We start from the raw sequence: 23,329 nt of genomic DNA on the forward strand, positions 1-23,329 counted from the left end.
TACTATGCTCCAGGCATTGTTTTAATAACCTGTTTAGTTCTCACAAGACTAAAATGTATCTGCTGTTAGCATCCCCATTCTACAGATGGGAAAACTAAGGCACAGAGATTAAACTTTCTCAAAGTCTTCCTCCTTTGAGAGAAACAGCCTGACTTGAATGCAGTGATTCTGGCTCCAGGGACATTTGTCTTGGCTACCTGCCCAGGACTGCAGAGGAAAAAAAAACCCCAAAAAAACAGAGGATAAGCCTTTAAAAATTCATATTTGCTCACCTGAGGTGCAACAACTAAGAGTCCTACAGTTTGGACGAAGAAAACGGTTTCATAAAGTCAAAAATTCCAAACATGTACTTTACAGATCGCGGATGTAAACAATTGTGGAATACCCACTAGGCCCTTAAAATGAAGAATGACTAAATGTTTAATTGTCTGTGACTTTCTGGTTATCCCATTCATTCACAAGGTGTTTTTCATCTGATGCCATAATATGATTAATATTATTATGCTAATTATTTATAGTTGCCTAGTTTCAAAAATTATGAGACCTCATTCAAATGCAGGGGCAGGGTCATTGGCTTCTTGGGGCCACGAGGGTGCGCCATCGTTCCAGATGGCTTCGTGGCAGCTGGTTGTTTATCTAGAGCATGAAGTAAAGTGAGCATGTTATTCTGTACCCGTTGAAAAAGATCAGATGATAGGGCTTTGACAACAACGCAGTACACCTCAGAAATCTGGAGAAGAATGTGGAGGAGTCTGAGTTGCAGAATATTCTGTGAAAAAACATTACTTTGTTACTTTCTGATACTGTGCATCCTTAGTTGATATGATATAAATAGGTAGTTAAAAATTATATTGACAACCAAAAATATAGAGAGACAATATTTCTTCGCATATAATAGGTGTTCATTAAATACATTTGATGAAAACCTACCTAAAGAAGAAAAAGCAGTTTTACACATAAGTATATTCGTTAAACCTGGCCCTTGTGGCGTTTTTACACATAAGAACCACTGAAGCCAAATGGTAATTACTCTTGATTTCAAATATTTCATTTCATTGCATAAACACTCCAAGTAAGAGTATTTTGAGTTTTTACATCAAAATATTATTTAAATGAATTTTTTACAGCATGTTACTTGATTCCATAGGGCCATTTATTTTCCAAAGAGTTATTTTTAAAGTCGGCTTTATGGAAAATTGCAAACATACAAAAGTAGAGAATAGATGAATGAACTCTCTCTGTGGCCAGTCTTAGCTCATCTCCAGTTTTCTCCACCATCAATGGATTATTTGGAAGTATGTCCCAAGGTCAAATCAATTTACTAATAAATATTTATAAACCTTTTATTAGAAAAGTCCTTTAGAAAAACAAAAGGTTTATTCTTAAGTCACTTTAATTAGTACAGACCAGTCAATCCTTCTGAGCCCATGAATGTGAGATGGTTGCTCAGGACAGAAGCCGCCTCCGGATGCTGGAGACTCGTTTTTCATGATACAACCAAAATAATTCTCAGGAGTTAGCTTTCCACCAAAACAACACCGGCCTGCGAGATCTTCCACAGGTTCTTTGAGCACAGCTCCAGACGTGCGCAGCTGTGCAGACAACTTTTCTGCTACGACAACAAGCGTGGATTTCTAAATATCGCATCAAACAGAACTAAGTATGAAAGATCCAGGTCCCAAAAGACATACGGTTGCATCTTAAATCAACATGGTGTGAGGTTTTGACGCCTCACTGCCAAATTAAGTACAATTACTTATGCGTTGTTCAGCCACAAGAAGATGCCTTAAAATCAGTGAGCTATCACAGAATTACAGGCAGAAACCTCTGACCTGCTCAAGGACAGTGTTGGTAAATTGTCATTCTCTGCTCCTGGCGTTTGAGACAGAAGTTTCGACACCATCTTCATTTCATCTGTGATGCGTTGTAATGAAATTACGGCATACGGAATTGGTCCTCCTCGTGCAGATGTCTAGATCCCATCATGGGATGCAGGGCTTGACATCCCGGAGGCTTCTTGCCTCCATGCAGCCTCTACTAGCAGTTTATCCGTGCCGAGCTGTTAATCTTTCTCGCTCCCCAGCCGCTTTGCTTTCTCTCCATGGTGATTTATTTGTGAGCGGTGGTGGCCTGAGGCTTCATGAAAATTATGAAGGGCGTGGAGAGCAAGCACATAGTTTACTGATGTGTAGTTGAGCGCACTCCTGCCTCTCATAAAGGTCTCCCTCCTGTGAAAGGAAGGAATTCCGCGGCCTTCTGGAACCATTTTAAATCAACCCTAAGTGTCCCTCGTTTTCCAAATGAGTAAGTCCTCCGGGAAGACGAGCTTCACATCCCCAGAGAAGCAAGCTGTCCATTTATCATCTATCAGGCGAGGATGAGCTATAGAAATGGCCCCCCCTCCCGTATCGGTGAACCTGAGCAGGCACAGAAGGAGAGTAGATCTCTCTGTGAGAAAAGGACGTTTTCACCCAGTTCCTGGCCCTGCTGCAGTAAAGGAGAGTATCTGTGTTTGGGACTGGCAACCGGACATTGCAGTGTCTCTAATTCCCCAGATGTCCAATAGAAATAATACTTTGTCTATCTCCGCTTGGAAATGAGCTTTGATCAGTAGCCAAACATACCTATGTTAAGAGCACAAAGCTCCTTGTCTTCTATGTTAAATTGGACAGTTGAAAAAATGCCTAATATTGGTTGTGAATGTGGTGACATTTCTCTCCCAGTTTACGGCACCTTCTCTCTCTAAATGCCCAAGAATTCACACAGGGAAATGGTGCAACCAGGGGCCCATAAACAGGACTTGTATTAACTTGTAGAGCTAATTCCCTTGTAGTCATCATTAATGTGAGCACGGGGCTTGCCACAGGGAATCCAAAGTAGAGAGAAAGAAATCCGTGCGCCCTGCCCTGTCCCGGCAGTGCAGGTGGCAGGGGGGTCCACCCCATTTCAGTGAGAGGCTTTACGTGGAGGCTATAAACCACGAGTGGGTCTGTGACTGAACCCCCAAGTGGCCCGTGAACCCCAGGGGTTTGTTTGTACCTCGTTTAGCGAGAGGTTGCACAGATTTCATCACAAAGTGTCGGTGAGCAGGGCACGGTGCAGGGCCGCTGCTGCAGATGTGCACAGCTGGCGTGCCCGGCAGCCCAGAGGGGAAGTGCGTGACGGCTGCAGTTGAGGAGAGCCTCATGCCAGGGCTGGCACGTGGGCAGGAAGGGTGATGGGGACAATGATGGGGTGTGGAGTTAGTTTCCCGGGTGCAGAGGGGAGCCGGTATGGCAGCCAGAGGAAGCCATGTGTGGTGAGCCCTGCCTCTGAACGTGAGTTCAGGGCACCTGGTCCTTTTAGCATCTGGCCATGAGCCTTGAAGGAGAGAGAGAGAAAACAGAGGGTGCACGGAAGCAGGGCAGGATGAGCTTCCCAGCTGGAAGCTCCACGACAAGGCCTGGAAGCATCTCCAACGTTCCTCTTCTGTCCCGCGAGAATTCAGCATTAACCCTTAGGATCTCCCCTACAAATTAAGAGCCAAAGGAAGAAAGAGAACCAAACCGATAGTAGCAATTCTTGGTATGTGCCTGTGACCTCAGAGAATGGGAACTACTCAGAAACGCTCTGGAACATTGGTCATGGTGTTCTGTTAATAGTGTTAATAGCTAATGCTTGTAAGTGGCCCTTTCCTGTCGGCCAAGCATGCAGACGTGCCTCTTCTCCCCGGGTCCTGTCTGTGAAGCCAGAGGTGCAGGTGTCAGCCTCTCCATCCACCAATGAGCAGCCGTAGACTGAGGGATGAAGTGATTTTCCCATAATCGCAGAAACTGATCAGTCCCAGAGTCAGGAATCAAACACGTCTCTGTTTTCCCAGACCTTGGGTCCTTTCTACTGTGGCATTCTTAGTCTCTAAAAAACAATTAAAGTGTAAAAATGATACCCAGTCCCTGTCTCAGAAAGTAATTCCCTTCTGAAGTTAAAGATAAACTCCTTACCAGGAAAAGATATGGGAGGAGGACGCATAAAACTTTTCTTTTTGTAAAAACACAAAAGCCAAAGGCCACATAAAACTGTTGGAAATGTTCCTAAGGGACACGGAAGTGTCGGTTTTGAGCTGAGGGCGTGTTCCTTGAGTGCCCCTTCGCCTCGCCCTCACCTTCCTGATAAAACCCTTTCTACTCTCTGGTCCCGCAGACTGCCCTCCCTAGTGTCAGGGACCCACAGCACACAGGTGGGGCCGGAATAACTCCTCACATTCAAAAGGATTGCTGGCTCGCTTTCTGTCTCCCTTTGACTCAGCCTCTGTGAGGCTTTGCTTGGGAACAGTTCCTAGTTACAGGTGAGCAATCACTCACAGCAGTTGTTTTCACTTGCAAAGCGCTCACCCAGCATCTTTCCTTAAGGAAGTATCTGACTCTGTGGGATGTGAGCGTCGGGGTGTGAGTGTCCGTCCTGGGAGTGGAGCGTCTCAGATGCCTGCTCAGGACCAGCCAAAAGGTACAGCTGTAGCGACCTCTCACCCTGTCCCAGGGCCACGCTAAGGGCTGCACAGATGATCAGAGGTGGTTCTCAACAGCCAGCGTGATTGGGGCGGGAGAAAGGCACCCAAGGAAGCCCTCCTCATCTGTGTCTCTATGGCAACTTTTTATTTCCTAAGTTACGTGGCTATAGAGACAGAAATATAGATAATGGCAACATTAGAAACGTGGCTGAAAAAAAAAATAGTGTCAGGCCCGTACTCAGAGCCTCTCAATAAATGTTTGTTGGGGGAATCTTAAACTCAGAGATCTCCTGAGCTTGGGACTTCCACTAGGCACAGCTGCTTCATTCCTCCTTGAAACCCAGGAGCCAAACCAACCAGAGAGTTGTGACCATTAAATATTTAGATCAACCTGATCAAAAAGTGACCCTTCGAATAGTGTGAATTATCCTGGGAAATTAGCTTAATGTCTTGGCTGTGAGCCTACAGCTGCCAGCACGCCTTCAGACCAGAGACGGGCATCTTGCACAAGTAGTTGGTCATGTTTGAGATGAGCCGGAAGAGGCAGAGAAGCATCCCAGCTCCGCTGTTCTCTAAGGCACAGTCAGTGGGAGGAGGCTCTTTTGTACCTGGAATTCTGGAAGAGAGGGCAGTCTTTTCAGAAGTGGATTATCTTTCCTAACCAGTAAATATTTTTCATACCATCAAGCCGTTAAAGCAAGCAGCCATTGTGTGTTGGGGGTCTCTGGACTAGATTTTGAATTAAATGCCCACTGGGGGCTCCAAAGAGAAACCCAGTGCTTTATCCTCTAAGCCACTCAGCAACCCTCCCAAAGCAAGTTAATAAAGACCTTCCTGGCTCTCCGCATCTCATTATTGCCACAGAATACAATATCCCGGGGTTTTCTTCCTTTTGTGAAGAAACTCTTAGAAGTGACAGGGTACAGGGAAAGTTTCCCTAAAGATGAGCTGGACCGCTGCCATGTTCTCTCTGTCCTTAAGAGGATTGGAAGAGAAAAAGATGTTTCTTAATTACCTAAGAGTGTTTAGGTTCTTTAGGCTGACTTGAATCATTTTTATGATTAATTCTCAGATTAGCCTAGAAAATTCCTCACCACCTGAGAGCCAGCTATATTCAATGTCATTTTACCCACTGCCCTATCCCATGAGTCACCTGCTGTGTGTGACGCTTCTCAGACCTTTTTCTCTGCTGGTTTTCACTTCTTTCTTTTTCTGGTTTCTCCTTGAAACCAGAAATGTTCATACTTAGACATTGTACACTGACAATATACCGGGCAATTGCAATTTTACATTCACTAATACATGTTAATTGTAATAAGCCAAATCAACGACAATCTAGTTCGCTTTCCTCCCCACACAGGTGACTCGGTCCTAAAATACGCAGGGACCAAAGCATGGCAGACATGAACTGGAGCCCAGGTGACACACGTTTACAGTGGAACGCTCACGGTAGCATACCTGAGAATGTGTGTATTACCAAAGTCCTGCAAAACCTACAAAAGAGCTTCTGCACACCCAGAACTCTGACTCATGATCAAACATACTCTTCCCCCCCCCCCCCCGCTCCCCTGGCCAAAATGTCCATTTTAAAGAATGGAAGAACTGGCATATGTGCACTGTAGGTACAACAGGGTAATTCCCAAGCAAATAGGCATGTTTTCGATCTTAGTTTTACTATTCTCCTTTGATGTGGAAAGATCCAGGAAGGAGTAAGTAAGAGACAGAAGACTTGAGCAAAGCAGTGGGTGAAAACTACCCCTATTCAGGCATTTCCATGTTACTGAAAAGGGAACCAAAGCTTGCAGCCCTTAAGTTACTTCCTGAAGTCACATCTGTTTGTCGGAGTTATGTTTGCTTAATTCCAGTTCTCAGGTGAGATCACCAGCCAGACAGGGGCCAGGCTGGTTTTAGAAGCAGGATGGAGGGCACCCATTTACATCCATTTACATCCGTTTAAAGTAGCCGAACGCGCGCCATACCCTTAGCAGTTCACATGTCTTTTTTCAAGTAAATAACCAATGCCCAGCAGCGGATTCTCTAGCGCAGAAGAGTATAGTTGTTTTTAATTTTCATGAGAATTATATTGACTTTATTTTGTCTCTTGGTATTTAACCACCTTTATATATAGCTTGTAATGGAGCCCCTCCTGGATTTTTAATAGAAACTTGTGTTAAGAATAACTACTTCAGGGCTTCCCTGGTGGCGCAGTGGTTGGGAGTCCGCCTGCCGATGCAGGGGACGCGGGTTCGTGCCCCGGTCCGGGAAGATCCCACATGCCGCGGAGCGGCTGGGCCCGTGAGCCATGGCCGCTGAGCCTGCGGGTCCGGAGCCTGTGCTCTGCAGCGGGAGAGGCCGCAACGGTGAGAGGCCCGCGTACCGCAAAAAAAAAAAAAAAACAATAACTACTTCATGGACCTAGAGATTATCATACTAGGTGAAGTAAGTCAGAAAGAAAAAGATAAAATATCATGCAATATCACTTATATGTGGAACCTAAAATATGACACATGAACTTATTTACAAAACAGACTCACAGACATAGAAAACAAACTCATGGTTACCAAAGGGGAAAGGGGGGGGGCGATAAATTAGGAGGTTGGGATTAACAGATACACACCACTATATGTAAAATATATAACCAACAAGGACCTGCTGTACAGCACAGGAATTCTACGCAGTATCTTGTAATAACCTACAAGGGAAAAGAATCTGAAAAAGAATATATATATAACTGAATCACTTTGCTGTACACCTGAAACTAACACAGCATTGTAAATCAACTCTACTCCAATAAAAAATAAAAAATTTTTTAAAAGACTGAAAGAAAGAATAACTACTTCAGTCCTTGAGAAAAATATGTAATCTACGTTTGCTCCATTTAAGGGACTCCTTTGTGCTCCCGTCGTAACATGCTTTCCAGTGCCTTCTGTCCATCCCCTACCCACCACATGAAACTTAGCACAACCAGATATTTGGTTGAATTGCATACGTGTCAAACGAGACAGTAAAACTCTAATGGCTGGCGTTCATTTCACTGATGTAGTTCACTTACCCAGGCTGGGAATCATGTCTAATCTCCAGAGGCTGGGACAGCGACACGGGGCAGAGGCACTGGGCTTCTGTGTGGTGATGAGGGATTATAAAAATGTCTTTTTAACCTGATGATCATTAGGAAACCCAGCGATGTGGTCCAGCTGCTAATCAGAGAGCATTTCCATTGCTGCAGGGGTCGAATCCATCTTAAGGAACCCTCTGTAATGATTTTAGGGAAAAGGTTCCATTTTTCAGACAATAAAATCATTCTATGACATCGCCCCCAAGACACAAAGTCCTTTTCAGGATTAAAAAAATCGGAGGTTAACTTCAGGCAAAATGATTCAATGAGTAACAATATTTGTGTTGCTGTTTGCTACTTGCCTCAAGTCTTCAAAGAGGTTTGGAAAAATCGTTACATGAGAAGGGTGGGCTTCATTCATGCATTCAAAACATGCATTGAGGGTGTGTTTTGTGCAGGGCGTTGTGCTAAATTGTATGGATTTTAGAAGTAAAATATGGGATCTGCTCAGAAGCAGCTCACAGCAGGGAAACACGAGAGATCCGAGGTACCCAGGCTGCAAGAAACATTGTCCGGGAAGATGCTGCTTGGGCTTCTCAAACTGCTTACCCTTAATGCTTGTGAAATGCTGCATTTTTATTCAATTCATTCTACTCTCTTTCGTTTTTAAATGCTTATCGTGACCCACTAAATTGATTTTCCAACCCATAAATATGTCCTTTGAAACACTGATCTGGAAGGTAGGATTTATCTGGAGGGAAGGAGGAGAGTGAAACCCAAGCAGTGGGAGAAACAGGCTGAGACCAGTGCGTCTCGCACTGTAAGAGGAGGGTTTGTGCAAGGACGCGATGGCGCCACCACGTGATGTCTTGGAGGAACTACACCAGGGTGTGTGAAAAGGGCTTTTCTACATTCATGTACTTGTAAACGTATATTCTTTAAAGTGAAGGATGAGAAATGCTTAGCTGTGGGTACATGAGGATGGGACCGCCAGCTCCTGACTGGCTCCGAGGGGCTTTCTTCCTGCAGTTCTGGGTGAGATGAAAGCCATTGAGATCAGCTCAGCCTTTCCATCAGTGTCCCTCCCAGTGTCCCATCCTTCCTGGGTGGCCGACATCTCTGTGATGTGACACTGCCACTGCGACGGCTCCGGGGACATTCAGTCACACAGGCACATGGGGTTCGAAGGCACCAGGAATTAGTAGTGTCCGCCCGTCTAGTTCCGTAAAGGACCATGGGAGCCATCAAAGCAACAGGCCACGTGGCTTGAGGAGAATTCTGAGAAGACTTTAAGTCTGTGTAGATATTTTTAACTGTTATGTAAGGCCTCAGAGCTGCTGCGCAGCAGCCGCCCGGGGTGGGCAGCGGGGCTGATCTACAGACGTGCAGGGCGCCGCCAGGCTGTTAAAATGTGGCCATGTCTCTGCACCAGTGGAAATCACTGCCGTCCTGAGCCCTCCGGGGTGCCCAAGCCCCAGCCCCGGAGGTCTTGCCCCAGGCCTGCCCTGTGTCCTCCTCGTGAACTGTGCCCACAGGCAGAGGCTTGAGGTCTGTGGCTCCTGCCTGTTTTTATTGGTCCTGGCTTGTGACCTTGGGGCTCTTAAATATCTGGGGTGGATCAAGTTTATAATTAGTTCTGAGCAAGGATTTTGAAAAGACTCAGTTTACACCACTGCGTTTTGGCTTTTAACTTTTGCTCATTTTACTGGTTCTCTCTGACCCGGCTGCAACTACATCAGTGAAATGAATGCCAACGATGAGCGTCTGTCTCGTATGGCATGTAAGTGATTCAGCCACGTCTCTGGTTGTTCTGAGGTTCACGTCGTGAAGGTAGGGGATGGACAGGAGGCACCAGAACAGCATGTTGTGACGGGAGCGCAAGCTGGTGTCCCTGAAATGGAGCAAACGTAGATTATATATTTCTCAAGGATTGAAGTAGTTGCTCTTCAACAATTTAGCTAAACATTAAAAATCCAAGAAGGGCTCCAGGACGAGCTAAATATAAAGGTGGGGCTTCCCTGGTGGCGCAGTGGTTGAGAGTCCGCCTGCCGATGCAGGGGACATGGGTTCGTGCCCCGGACCGGGAGGATCCCACGTGCCGTGGAGCGGCTACGCCCGTGAGCCATGGCCGCTGAGCCTGCGCGTCCGGAGCCTGTGCTCCGCAGCGGGAGAGGCCACGACAGTAAGAGACCCGCATACGGCAAAAAAATAAATAAAAAATAAAGGTGGTTAAATACCAAGAAACAAAATAAAGTCAATACAATTCTCATGGAAATGAAAACATAAATAACCAGTTCTTATTCTAAAGGGATATGCTGCTGGGTGTTGGTTGTTCCCGTGAGAAAGGAGGTGTCTCGGGGGTACCCCCCTTGTTTTTTTCCGATAGTAGGTATTACCAGTCTCCCATCCATGTGACACCATACCAGTGTCAACAAATACCGAAAGCTCCCAATAAAAGAAAAGGAATATCGTCCTCTCCATCTTTGCTTTCTGGAGAAAACACACACCTAAACCAGGACATACACTGTCAATCTTGTGCAGCTGTGCAGGTGTGGCGTTCCAGGCTTCCTGGATTTATGTTACCACCTGGCATTGAGGAAGTGTAAAAATACCAGCTATATAAATACCCGCGTGACCCATGAGATTAGACACGAGGAACGGGTCTCCAGGCCAGGCCAGCTTGTTGTTTAGATGTTGCATGTTCAGCTCATTATAGGGGAGGCGAGCTCCAGGGAAAGGAAAGGGTGGCCATGCTTCTTCCCGCGATGGCAGGGACCGGAGAGTTGGGCCCAAAAGGAGCCACAGCTCGTCAAACTGAAAAGAAAGTTGACACAACATAATTCTCTGTGCCTTTTTGGGTTCTGCAAACCTTATTTATACTGACAGTCATTTTTTAGCTTTACTATGGGTACATTCTTGCCCTGCTCAGCACATATGTTGTTGAAGATATCACTCTATTTCCTGCCTCGGTTGGTGTTTTTAGCACAAACCATCTCCTAAGACTTGGCAGGGGAGTGGGTGGCGGGAGCTAAGGCGGGGTGGGCAAGGAAGCCCTTTCCTTCCACCCGACTTAACCCCAAGCGTGCGTCTTGGTGACACTTTCTGCCGCAGAAGACTGCTCAACATACAAGGTCAAGAGCAATCTTGATCTATTCAAGAATGGTGAATTCATAAGGGGTTTTTTAAAAGTAGGGAGGAACACCGGGGCGCCGGCTCTAGCCTCTTAGGGTAAGAAGCAAGTCCAGCTAATACGTGTTTTCAACCCACCCATCCTTGCCAGTCGCCGCAGTGTTGTACTTTTCTGCTTCTTGAGTAATCAGTTCTTATAGCCGTATGACCATGTTGTGGAATGCGGCTGCCACGGGAGTCATCGCATGGGGACCTCATGTGGTCCCCAGCACCCGTAGACACGGAAGCCCTCTCTTGATCCATTTCTGGGACTATTAGCAAAGGGGTGATGGAGTCTGGTTCGCGTCGTTTAAGGTCAGTTAGACGCCTGCTGTTCAAAACACACGCCTCTTCCGTGTGCCCTCCTGACCACACCTCTTTGATAATGTGCCCTCTGCTGACATCTGACATCTCCTTACACAACGCCACACGTGGAATCTCTCTTCCTGTTTGAGTTTAGGACCAGCCACTGTGTCTACCTGAATCCCTACCCCTGACATTTGTCTTTCTCTGAGGCGATCTGCCAAACGTCTGGGTTATACTCTCATGGATAAGAAAAAAGTCTTATTCATGTCCTAGAAGCCTGTCAGAGTGCAGGGGGCCTGGGGAGTGATCTCTAGATCCTTATTTTTGTGCATGTGTTTTTTCCTCTTGTGCAATAATGTAAGATTTCAGAGAAATAAGAGATTTAAAAGGCATTGTTCCTTGGAACTCAAAGTAGATATGGTTTAACACAAGCTGGATGCCGATTTCGGGTCTGAGCGGTCCTGCCCATGCGTAGTGACACACCATCTATGTGTGTCTGTCAGCAGAGTCGAGCTGCGACTTCTCAATTTTAGAAACGAGAGGCTGAGAAGCAGCAGGACCATGCCAGGCTCCTGTCTCAGACTTTGTACTTTTCCTTAATGCCAAATAGGAAAAAACAAGCACATTCCTCCCTGCAGTAGCCTCTCTGGAGCGGAATTTTCCTGTAGAGTTGCAGAATGAATGATAGCCAGCATGAGTAACGGGTTTAAAATGTATTTTCACATTTTTTATGCCTTGCATAGCGCTCTCAACCTTAAATCAGTCGAACAGCTATAGTTTGTTTTTCTCTTGCGTTCCAGAAACCTGGATCTTAATCTCATCCTTTTCCAAAATACACCCTAAAGCTATGTCAAATCCAGGTAACCAAGAGAGAGTGCTGTTTTTAAGCATTCTTCCTGAAGAAACACTCCATCGCTCAGTCCTTCCTCATTCTCCTTGACCTTTCTGTGGCATTTGGTACCGTGAGCCTCCCCCTGCTTCCGGAAGCCTTTCCCCTCTGCCAGCCACCCACCCTCCCGTCCCGCGTTCTCCCCCCTCCATGCTTACATCTGACCGTTCGTATCCTCTATCACGTGTGCTCTGCCGTCTGCCTCTCTGCTTGTAGGAATGTCACTTTTCCTGGAAGAGATCCTCCCTCTCGAGAGATTTTTTTTTTTTTTTTTTTTTTTTTTTGCGGTACGCGGGCCTCCCACTGTCATGGCCTCTCCTGTTTCGGAGCACAGGCTCCGGACACGCAGGCTCAGCGGCCATGGCTCACGGGCCCAGCCGCTCCGCGGCACGTGGGATCTTCCCGGACCGGGGCACGAACCCACGTCCCCTGCATCGGCAGGCGGACTCTCAACCACTGCGCCACCAGGGAAGCCCCCGAGAGATTTTTAAGTCTCCGCTAGACATTATCTTTTCAGTCCTAACAAATGCTCTTGTTCAAATCATCGCCACTCGGTTTAACCCTTGGGTAGGCGGCTGTCACTTCAGAGTCCACGTTCGCAGCCCTAACGGCACCCCCATCGCTGGTCCTGGCCGACTCCCAGGGATCTGTAACTCGGTGAAACCCCACCTGCACTGCTCCTGCAGCTGCCCGAGTCTAAATTCTCACTGCTTTTCCGTTTCCAATCTCTCTTCGAAGCTGGTCAGCTGTACACCTTTGTTGCTGGATGAATAACACTTTACAGATACAGCCTCCTTCCGGGCACACCCTCACTCGGATACTTGCTGGAACTCCCCGTGTGATGCCCCGGAAGGTCCAGGCTCCTCCCACACCCCAGGGCAGAGCTGGGGCAGAGCCCACGAGGTGCTCACTCTGCCGCTCGACATTGTGGCTTCCTCTTCCCTCCTCCTCGCCACATTCTGTCCCGGCTTTTGCAAATCCAGTGTTTTCTCCCCATGCCCGCCCTGCGGGGCTCACCTGGCCACTGAAGCCCCCGCCTCTCCTGTGGATCCCTGGGCATTTGCACGGCTTTCCTTTCTGCCCCTGGTCTGCTGCTGAAGGTGCTCTGGAGACGATCACCTTCGAGTTGATCACCTTGCGTGTCGAGTCGCCATCTAGAAGCCTGAGAAGAGGCACCTGTTAGGATGCACCCTGGGCCTCCTGTACATGCTGGCACTTTAAGTGTCAAAGGCTTTAACACACACACACAAAACCCAGCCAACATTGACTCAGCTGAGTAGAATGAGCATCCCACAACGACGACCACAGATTATTCATCCCTTCATCCCCCAAGATAGTTGGACAGTCATCCGTGCCTTTTCTTCTTGCACTTTGTCAATTGTTTCCATCCATTCCTGTAATTTATTGTGTCTTATCACCCCTCTAGAATGGGAGCCTTGAAGGAATCATTTCTTTTAGGTATATATTTCTAAAAGCTCTTGGCGAATTCTTTGCATACCAATTGAACTGCGTAGGACTTCAGAATTACGTGTTCCATCCCTGCAGAAGCCTCGTGGTGTAGAGGAGGAACGTGTTGGCCCACGGCTCATCACTCTGCATTCCGCTCACACAAAGCCCCCAGAGTGGCCGCCAGCTCGAGGGCATCTCACTGTTTCCCACGGATGGACCAGCCCCTGTACCTTTTGCCACTTTCCTCTGGCTGTAGATTTGGAGGGAGTTCTCTGAGTCGCTCACCGCACTCACGTGTTTCTCGAGCGCCCCAAACTTATTCAAGGAGTCATCTTCCTCCCCAGTAAGAAGCTTCTCTCCTCCCCTGAAAATCTTTGCATCCCTTTCCTGAGAGACGTTCCTCTGCTTAGCCTCCGTCTCCCAACAAAACCCTGCTTCCTCTCCTCTTCCAGACGTGTCCCCTTCCCATGAACTTACACCTCTGACTCCCAGGTGAACTTGCACTCCAGTCCTGTGACCAGTGAAGAGTTAGGCTTTTTCTGCTCGGACATTGCTCTGAGGATTGCATAAAACAGCAGCTAGCTTTCACGGAGTATCAGTGAGAGCCAGACGGCATTGCGCCCTTGTCACCTTATTCAGTGACATCTCCCAGCGAGAGTCAAGTCCTAGGAGCCAGGACTGGATCAGGTGCATTGCTGCCAGGACCCTCTATGTTTGGGACAGGTTCTGGGTTTTTTTGTTTTCAAGAAACTGAAACTTATGCAATTGGGGGCAGGAGAAACTTCTTTAAGAAAAAGAATAAAAATGACCAAAATTTAGGGAGCAAAGTGGACATTTATTTAAAATGAGAAGATAAAGCAAAGCAAAATACTCATTGTTCTGTGCTTAGAACACTGCCTGCGCACACTAGATGCTCGATAAAGATCTGTTGAAAGAAAAAGAAAGAAGTAACAAAAAAATCACTACAACAACATTGCTGTAGAAATTTTGTCAGAAAAAGCTGTCAGGCACCCAGATGTTAACTGTGGGTGCTTTGCTCGACTCCCACGGACCTTAGCCGTGGTCTTTGAAAGTGGCGTGTGGTTTGGAGCTTCCCCTGTAGACTTGGGGTCAACCGGCTTCCACCCGTCTCCAGCCTCCAAGATTCCAGGAGTCAACACTGACCAAATCGATTATCATTTCCTGACATTCGACATTGTAAAACCATGTAAAGTAAGACTTTTTTAAAAAGCACCTATGCATGAACCTTGTGTATTTGTAGGACAATAATGACATAATTATCAGTGGTAATTAGTGGGAAAATAGTGAAAACACGAAATTTCCTACCGTCGGTCAGGAATAGATTTCCAATACTCACAAGTGTTTTCTTCTGCAGGTTAACGCTCTTAGGTTGAAATCAAACAGCTCTGGCCCTTTGATTTTGTTTGTTGTTTAAAAGCTATGACATTATTATTGACTATATTTCCCACACTGTACATTTCATACCCGTGACTCATTTATTCTGTAACTGGAAGCTTCGCTCCTCTCAATCTCCCTCACCTATTTCTCTCATCTCCTGCCACCCTCCCCTCTGGCAACTACCTGTTTGCTCTCTGTATCTATGACTCTGTGTCTGTTTTGTTATGTTTGTTCATTTGTTTTGTTTTTTGAATTCCACATATAAGTGAAATCATACAGTAATTTGTCTTTCTCTGTCTGACTTATTTCACTTAACGTGATACATTCAGGGTCCATCCATGTGGTCACGAATGGCAAGATTTCATTCTTTTTATGGCTGAGTAGTATTCCATTGCATATATGTACCACATCTTCTTTATCCATTCATCCATCAGTGGGTTGCTTCCATATCTTGGCTATTGTGTCTTGTCCAGTTTAACACTCTTAGGCAGAAAGCAAACAGCTCTGGCCCTTTGAATGAGTAAAACGTGTTTACCACACACACTGAAATTTCCTTACCTTAAAATGTAAATAAGTGGAGATTAGAGCTCAAGGCATATCATTAACAGTGGAAATCCTTCTATATGTTTCCAGTAATCTCATGTGAATGGGGAGAAATGATTACTGTGGTGTATGATTTCTCTGTCATAATTCACATGAATTCTTCAGTTGGTGAACTTGTCAACTATTTCACAGTTACACAGAGTGTGGTTTCTTTAAGAAAGTGGATTTTTTATAGCAATGTTGTTGTGTTCATTCATTTATTATTCATTCTTTTTTCTCTCTCTTTCAACAAACACTTATTGAGCACCTACTGTGTGCAGGCACCCTTGGAGGCACCAAGATTGCATTTGAGCTCGTGGTGTCGATTTTCTGGAAGGTGGAGACAGAAAACAAACGCTTGAAGCGTAACATGTCATGTGATGAGAAGGACCGTGTAGAAAGCTAAAGCAAGTTGTGAGGACAGAAACTGACCTGGGGAAGGGAGAGGGGTGCCACTTTCCGGAAGGTGGTTGGGAAGGCCTTTCTGCTCGGGGTGGTTTGCGCGGAGCCCTGAACAAAGCGCAGAGCCCCTGGCTTCGCTCCGGGAGAGTGAGAGGATGAGTGGAGGGATGCAGAGAAGCTGGTGGGGCTGGGGAGGGGTGCGGCAGATGGGCAGTTGGAAATGAGGTCCAAGGCGAGCAGGGAGCGGGGTCCTGGAGGGTCCCTCAGCCTCAGGAAGCCTTTGGATCGTGATCTGAGCAAAATAAGAAACCGGTGGAGAGATGTGAGTGGGAAATGGTGTGAACTGACTTAGCTTTTTTTTTTAATTAAAAAAAATTTTTTTTCTTCTGGCTGTGCCACGTGACACGTTGGCATCTCAGTTCCCCGACCAGAGATCGAACCAGCGTCCCCTGCAGTGGAAGCGTGGAGTCTTAACCACTGGACCACCAGGGAAATCCTGTGACTTAGCCTTTAAAGCAGAGTTTGTCAACCTCGGCCCTATTGACATCCCAGGCCAGATGTCTTGTCCCCCAGTCTTCATCCTGGAGGCCTGTCCTGTGCATTGTAGGGGGTTTTGCAGCGTCCCTTACCTCTACCCACTAGATGCCAGTAGCACCCACCTCCCCGGTGTGACAACCAAAAATGTCTCCAGACAGTGTCAAATGTCCCCTGGAGAGGTTGGGGGTGGGGGGGGACGGGTGTGGGGTGCAGTATCATCTCCTATGGAAAACCACAGTTTTCAGAACATCACGCCCACCCAGCCTGATACTCTGGTTATATAAAAGCTAGCACTAGGCTACTGAATTGTCTTTGCATATTCATATTTCGAGATTCGGTAGAATTGTCTCGTTCGACTCATACTCAACTTGAACGCGCCTTCATTGCGTACTTGTGTTCGATCATTATATCTTAATGTGAAGACTGAGACTGTATCTTTGAGTCACATCCCCCGATGTGATTCATCTTTCCTGTACCTGTGAGAACAGCACCAGGAAGCAGGGGGCGGTCACAGAGAAACCCTGTTCACAGGCTGCAAGAAAATTCCACAGGAATTCGAATTAGCTAATGTTACGATGCGCCCATCAGAAGGCTGCCCCTGAAATACACAGGCCACTGATTTCACAAGATGCAGAGATACATAAAAGACTCAGACACACCCTTAAATCTCTATGTGGGATTTTCCAGCCCTCACTTCCCTACTTGTTTGCTTAGATTCATCGAGAATCTCAAATATTTTCTTTTGGTGTGACTTTTCTTCACCCTCAAAACCCCGATGACCACGGCTTGGAGGCACGAACAAACCTGATGACTGTGTTTGATCTGTGTTGTTTTTTTAAATTTTCCACAAAATCTGCATCCTGAACCTGCACTTTTATAGCCAAGCCTTCTTCAGACTTCATGCCAGGGTCCTCTTGACGGGATGCCGTTGCAATTCCTTTGCTGTTTAAATAATGGGTGTCCTTTTGACGAGGAATGTTGCAACCGTTCTTGCATGAAACTGACAACTTTACAGCAAAATCAGATTTTTGAGAGTCAGAACCTCATTGGGGTTGAATCGAGAAATGAACAAGTTGGGGCACAGGCTCTCATGCACGGGTTCAGCGTGGAGTCAGGGTGTTTATGAGAAGAGGCTGACACAGAACGTGGTGACCAAGAATCCCTCGGTTAATATTCATGAATAAGCATAACCCCAAAGTGGTGATGTCGATATTGATGTCGCAACTCTATTTCAGCGTCTAGAGGACAGTTTTTCAAGCTGGGGTTCCCAGTTCATCACCACTGAGGCATGGGTGATACAGGCACAGAAAAGAAGATGCTTTATTCTTTACATCAGCAAAGGAAATAAGGAAGAAAGCCTTTACGGAAGGGGCCAAGCCAAAGAATGGGTGTGGGTGGACGGCAGAGCCCTGCACACCTAGGTCTAAACCCAGCGGCAACACACCGGCTCACTGTGAAATGTTCGCGGGTAAATTCACCTCCTCAGGCCTCAGTGACCTCATCTCAAAAACAGACGAGGGAGTGACAGCTCTTCAGAATTGTTATGAAAATGAGAAGTAAGTCAAGCCCCACCTCTAGCAGGGGATTAGCACATAATAAAAGTTCAGGAGATGGTAATTACCGTAAGAACAGTGTGAATAATTGTCATCAGGTTGACCACTTATTCTTCCATCTTAAGAAGGACTCGCTCCCTTATTCCAATCCACAGCCATCCTTGGAATAGACAGACGTGCGCTCTTACGATAAAAACATAGAGAAAATGTTAGTAGATAACGTAAGGATCACAGCCTAAGTTTTGAGACACATTTTCAAACATTTTTTGGCTACAAGTGAACCTGCTGATTGGACATATGAAGATTTTTTTTAAACTTTAATAGCAAAAATGGAGGGTTTGACTATAGTTTACATATAGCAGTTGTTTATGAGATAGAAATCCATTCTGGGGGAAGCTAGCATCACATACTCGTACCAGGAGTTCACAGTGTCTCAGAGTACTGGGTCCTGTACCGCCAGGCCTAAGAGGACGTCCCTGTTACCCAGGTGCTCCGCCCTGCTTCACGCTCTGAGCCTAAACAAGACCCCCTGGAGAAGGTTCCCAGCCCCACTGCCACCCAGCTGGGAGCCCACCAATTTCCTTCATCTTCTTGCTCCTTCCTCTGCTTGTTTGTTGTCAATCACGGTCCCGCGGGTGACGCTCCAAGCTACCTGTCTCCTCATTTCTGGACCTCCAGCTAGTGGAGAGAGTCTGGCCAGAGTAAGCATTCAATAAACAACTGAATTAAAGAGCGAAAAAAAAAAAGCTTAAAGAGAAATAAAAGCAGGTGAATGTCTGTGTCTTGAGATCGCTTTAACACCAAACCTGTTTTACTAATTTTCAGAAGATGATTTTTAAAAAGGCAAAATAGAGTTGACCAAGTTGAATAGATACTCTTTCAGTTCCAGCCCATTCAATAATCTCTGGCCATCAAGAGCTGAGATGGTGAAGCTCCCCCGACCTCTCCTTGGCCGCGATGCCCGCCTTGGCCTGGCCAAAGCCTTTTTACTTGTTTTTTAAATGCAAGGAGTCTGGAGCTACTCCCTGGGTCGTGGAAATAGAACCTCTTCCACCTGGTTGTCAAAGCCCTGCTCATTTTGCCCTCATTCTATCTGTCCAACTCTTCCTTCTCTAAACCCCAGAACGGCCTCCTGTCTGGGCACACCAGACCTGCTCACTTGTAAAGGAGCGGCCACTGCGCTGCACAGAAGATGCTCTGAACAAGATTAGTGATGGTGGGGAGGGAAGAGGGCTGAGCGGGGAGAGGGCGTCCCAGGCATAGGGAATGCGCACCCCAAGCATGAGAACGTGTCCGTGTGAGCGTTTGGGTAAATGCTGAGGGCCTGGGTGCTGTTTGAGTGCAAGTCTCAAGGGCAAGGGGAGACAGCATCCAGGAGGGAGAGCTAGGATGCTGTCAAGCCCAGCCTTGGAGATGAGCTCTGGGGGGGCTGGCCCGCTGCTTCCTTCTGCCGTCACGGTGGGTAAACTGTTCCTCCATCCGTAAAATATAATAAGGCGTATTACATTTATGATCCTTTTTGAATCATGTATTGGCCTAAAACTTCAGAACAGTCTGACTAAGAGATACCCAGAACCTACTAAGCACCGCAGACAAGGGGCAGAAGCAACATGGCAAATCCCTGATGGTGAACGGAAATTCCCCAGAGGGTGGGAGCACGTCTTTCAGCCTAATTTGGACAGTGGCGTCTGTGTTCCTCACCTCAGAGAACTCAGTATAGCACATGCGTTAAACATTTAGGTAATTTTGTTACTGTATAGAATGCAGAAGTAGGATTTTGAAGTTTAGTATTCCTAAGTGGATAATAAACTTTGTAACAATAGCGAAAATATATCTGTTACATTTTTTTCAAAGCTATAAGGTTGCCTCAGCTCCACTTCATTTAAAAACTCAGAAAATTTCTGAAACATGAATAGATTGCTATGCTTCTTTTAGGAGATAACCTTCCCAAGATAGGCAGTTCTGTAATGACAAGTAATTAGACGTATGACATCAAAAATTCTTTATAGATTTCATAATAATGTTTGAAAATAACAAGTTATGAAATTCATTATTGCCACTGAATGCATCCCATTATGTTTAACAGAATTATGTCAAAATTTGGTGAATATTTTGTAGGCTATACGTTTGATTAAGGGTGATTATTAATTTACTGTTTCAAACATCATTAATGTTTGTTTTCATAAGTTTTATTATTTCCTTCCACTATTTGATTCAACTTGCTCAGTACACTTTATCAGAAAAGAAGAATTGTTTTTACAATTTGTTTCAGGTTTTGAAACTAACATGAACCTTACTAGCCGAGATGATCTTGGTACATCAGAAATTGCATCAGAGACCCAAGATAGAAATGCAAATAACCATGGGATTCAATTATCTAATTCACTCTCCAGCGCGATCACTGCCGAAAATGGAAATTCCGTCGCAAACGGTAAGCACTTCGTTACACCCGGAAGTAAGTAGATATACGTTCTAAGTTGTATCAACTTTCTAGGGAGAATGGAATTAAAACAAAAATGAAGTAGGCTTAAAAACTGGAAAAGGGTATAGAGTATGAAATATCACTCTAGGGTGTGTTGTCAACTTCTTATTTTCAAGTTAAAGAATTCAAATTGCATTCGGTATTAGTTGACTTTTCAGAGATTTTTATGGAGTATTTGGTCTGTGGAAACCAGTATAAAATGAGACGTATACTGGGCAGAAGGAGGCGATGGATGCTCTAACAGTATTTTTAATGAAAAATGTATCTTTTTCATTTCTTTTAAAAATTTATTTATTTTTTTAAAATTTTTTATTGCAATATAGTTGATTTATAATGTTGGTTAGTCTCAGGTGTACAGCAAAGTGATTCAGATATATATGTGTGTGTGTATATGTGTATGTATATATATATATGTGTGTGTGTGTGTTCTTTTCCCTTATAGACTATTACAAGCAATTGAGTATAGTTTCCCGTGCTATACAATAGGTCTCTGTTGGTTATTATTTTATATATAGCAGTGTGTATATTTTAATCCCAAACTCCTAATTTATCCCTCCCCCCTCCCCTTTTTCTTTTCATTCCTCAAAAGTGTGAAGGAAAATACTACTGAAGGAATGGTAAACACCACACTGGCTTTAGGTGTTCGATGTGAGTGTATCAGTGAAGGTATCCTGTAGAAATTGGCTTGACTGTGTGTATCCAAACCCTGTCTAATAGTGGCTTAAACAAGTAGCTTATTCCTCCCACACTAGAAGAAGCCCAGGGCTTCTAGTATTGTCTGAAGGGAAAATTCAGACCAATCTTTTCTTGAAGAGACTGAGAAGGTGGGCATGGGATGCAATGAAGGCCAAGCAAAGAAGCCTATATTCTAGGCTTTTCTCTGAAGGACACTGGGGGCATTCACTGAGTCCACAGGAGGTAGCTGAGAAGCTTGGCTGTGCCTTTTAGGATTGTGGGGACAGGCTGAGTCCAGCACCTGCCAGGGCCCTGGGGTGAAGCCTTGAAGGGTCCATCCTGAGAGTCAGAAGAAAACCCAGGAACCCCAGCTCAGCTATGAATCTTCTCAACCCCTGGAGCAGGAATGAGGTCCTCCAAGATTGACAGGGCCCACAGGTACCTGGGAGAAAAAAAGTATAATCTATCCCAAAGGACAATTACAGTATTCTAGACTTCAGAATGTTCTTACAAACCATTTTTCAAATACCAAGTTCAACACATAATCAAAAAGAACCAGGCGGGCTTCCCTGGTGGCGCAGTGGTTGAGAGTCCACCTGGTGATGCAGGGGACACGGGTTCGTGCCCCGGTCCGGGAAGATCCCACATGCCGCGGAAAGGCTGGGCCCGTGAGCCATGGCCGCTGAGCCTGCGCATCCGGGGCCTGTGCTGCGCAACGGGAGAGGCCACAACAGTGAGAGGCCCGCGTACCGCAAAAAAAAAAAAAAAAAAAAAAAGAACCAGACACATGAGGACACAAAAGCAGATGAAAATTACAAGCAGAAATAGCAATCCATTGCAGTGTATTATCCATGGGGGTTCAAAAGATTGGAGTTCAAAACCATATACTTTAAAATAAGTATGTTTACTAGGCCTAAGGAGATAAAAGAATGAGAATCTCAGCAGAAATCAGAAACCATGAAAACGTGTCAAATGGAAATTCTGAAATTGAAAAATGCAGTCATAAAACTAAGTACAATAGAGGATGAGGTTAAAGTCAATTAGACACAGCCATTAAAAAAAATCCTAGGGAAGTGGAAGACAAGTCAGAAAATATCAAGAATGAAACGCAAAGAAGCAGAAGAGTGGAAATTCCAGAAAATGGTTTAGAACCTATATTCCAGTAACGTAGTTTAGAGACCTGAAGGATATGCTGAGAACTGTTTTTGGAATTCTGGGGAAAGGAGAGAGAGTCTGTGGGCAAGAGAAAAGATGTGGTGAGAAATGGGAGAGAATTCTCCTCTGTGGGCAAAAGATCTGGTGAGAAATGGGAGAGAATTCTCCAACACTGATGAAAGCACTAAGAAGCAGGTTTAAGTTGGCAGTTTCTCATAAACATACCCTTTCCATATGACCCAGCAGCCCCCCTCCTGGGTGTTTACCGAAGAGAAATGAAAACAGCGTCCATATAAACACCTGTATGCAAATGTGTATCCTACCTTTATTCATAATCACCTAAAACTGGAAATAAATGAATTGTCCTTCAGTTGGTGACTGGACTGTATTCGTTATTAATTGCTGTGTAAAAATTACCCTCCAGAACTTAGAGGCTGTTGTTTTGTCGTTTCTGTGGGTCAGGAATCTGGGTGCAGCTGAGCTGAGTGCCTTTGGTTCAGGGTCCCTCATGAGGAAGCGATCAGCTATCAGTCAAAACTGTAGTCATCTTGAGGCTGGTTGGAAAGATGGTCTGATTTCAACATCACTCACAGGAGCATCTCCACAAGGGAGGCCTCACAACAGGGCGGCTGGCTTCCCCCAGAGCAAGCGGTCCATGGGAAAGCAAGGAAGAGCACCCAGGATGGAAGCCACGCCCACTGCACGGCTGCTCTTGGAGGGGACAGCCAGCACTCCAACCTCATCCGGCTTGTTGGATTCAGGCCATATGTCCAGTCGAATCGTGGGAAGAGGTTACATGAGGTGTGAGTGCCTCTGGGTGGGCCCATCAGGAGCATTTCACAGGCTGACCAGTGCATGGATCAACTCTGCAATAAAAAAGGAGGAACCATTATTACACACGACAAAATGGGTGCATCACAAATGCATTGCACTGAGTGAAAAAAGAATCAAAAGACTCTAAGTATGATTGCATTTATATGACATTTGGGAAAAGGCAAACTACAGGGACAGTAAGAGATGAGTGGTTACCAGAGGCTGGGTGCAGTGGCCAGGGCTGGGCTGTGTAACAAAATGTTACAGGCCGGTACACAGGCTGTGTAACAGTGATGTGTTGGCCACAGTTCTGGAGGCTAGAGTCCAAGGTCAGGGTGCCAACACCGATGACAGCCCTCTTGCAGGTTGCAGATTGCCA

At 45.8% G+C, this 23,329-nt stretch overlaps 1 protein-coding gene across 1 annotated transcript in view; it reads left to right on the forward strand.

Annotated features, from left to right (window-relative positions):
- The window catches only part of MYO16 (myosin XVI), a 641,507-nt gene that overhangs the window by 588,643 nt on the left and 29,535 nt on the right, over window positions 1-23,329 (forward strand). The window contains exon 36 of the mRNA XM_079902787.1: window positions 20,098-20,256. Within this exon, the coding sequence (XP_079758913.1) occupies window positions 20,098-20,256 (159 nt within the window). The remainder of the gene's footprint in view (window positions 1-20,097; window positions 20,257-23,329) is intronic.

This window comes from Stenella coeruleoalba, assembly GCF_951394435.1.
Source record: "Stenella coeruleoalba genome assembly, chromosome: 18".
NCBI classification, from domain to species: Eukaryota; Metazoa; Chordata; class Mammalia; order Artiodactyla; family Delphinidae; genus Stenella; species Stenella coeruleoalba.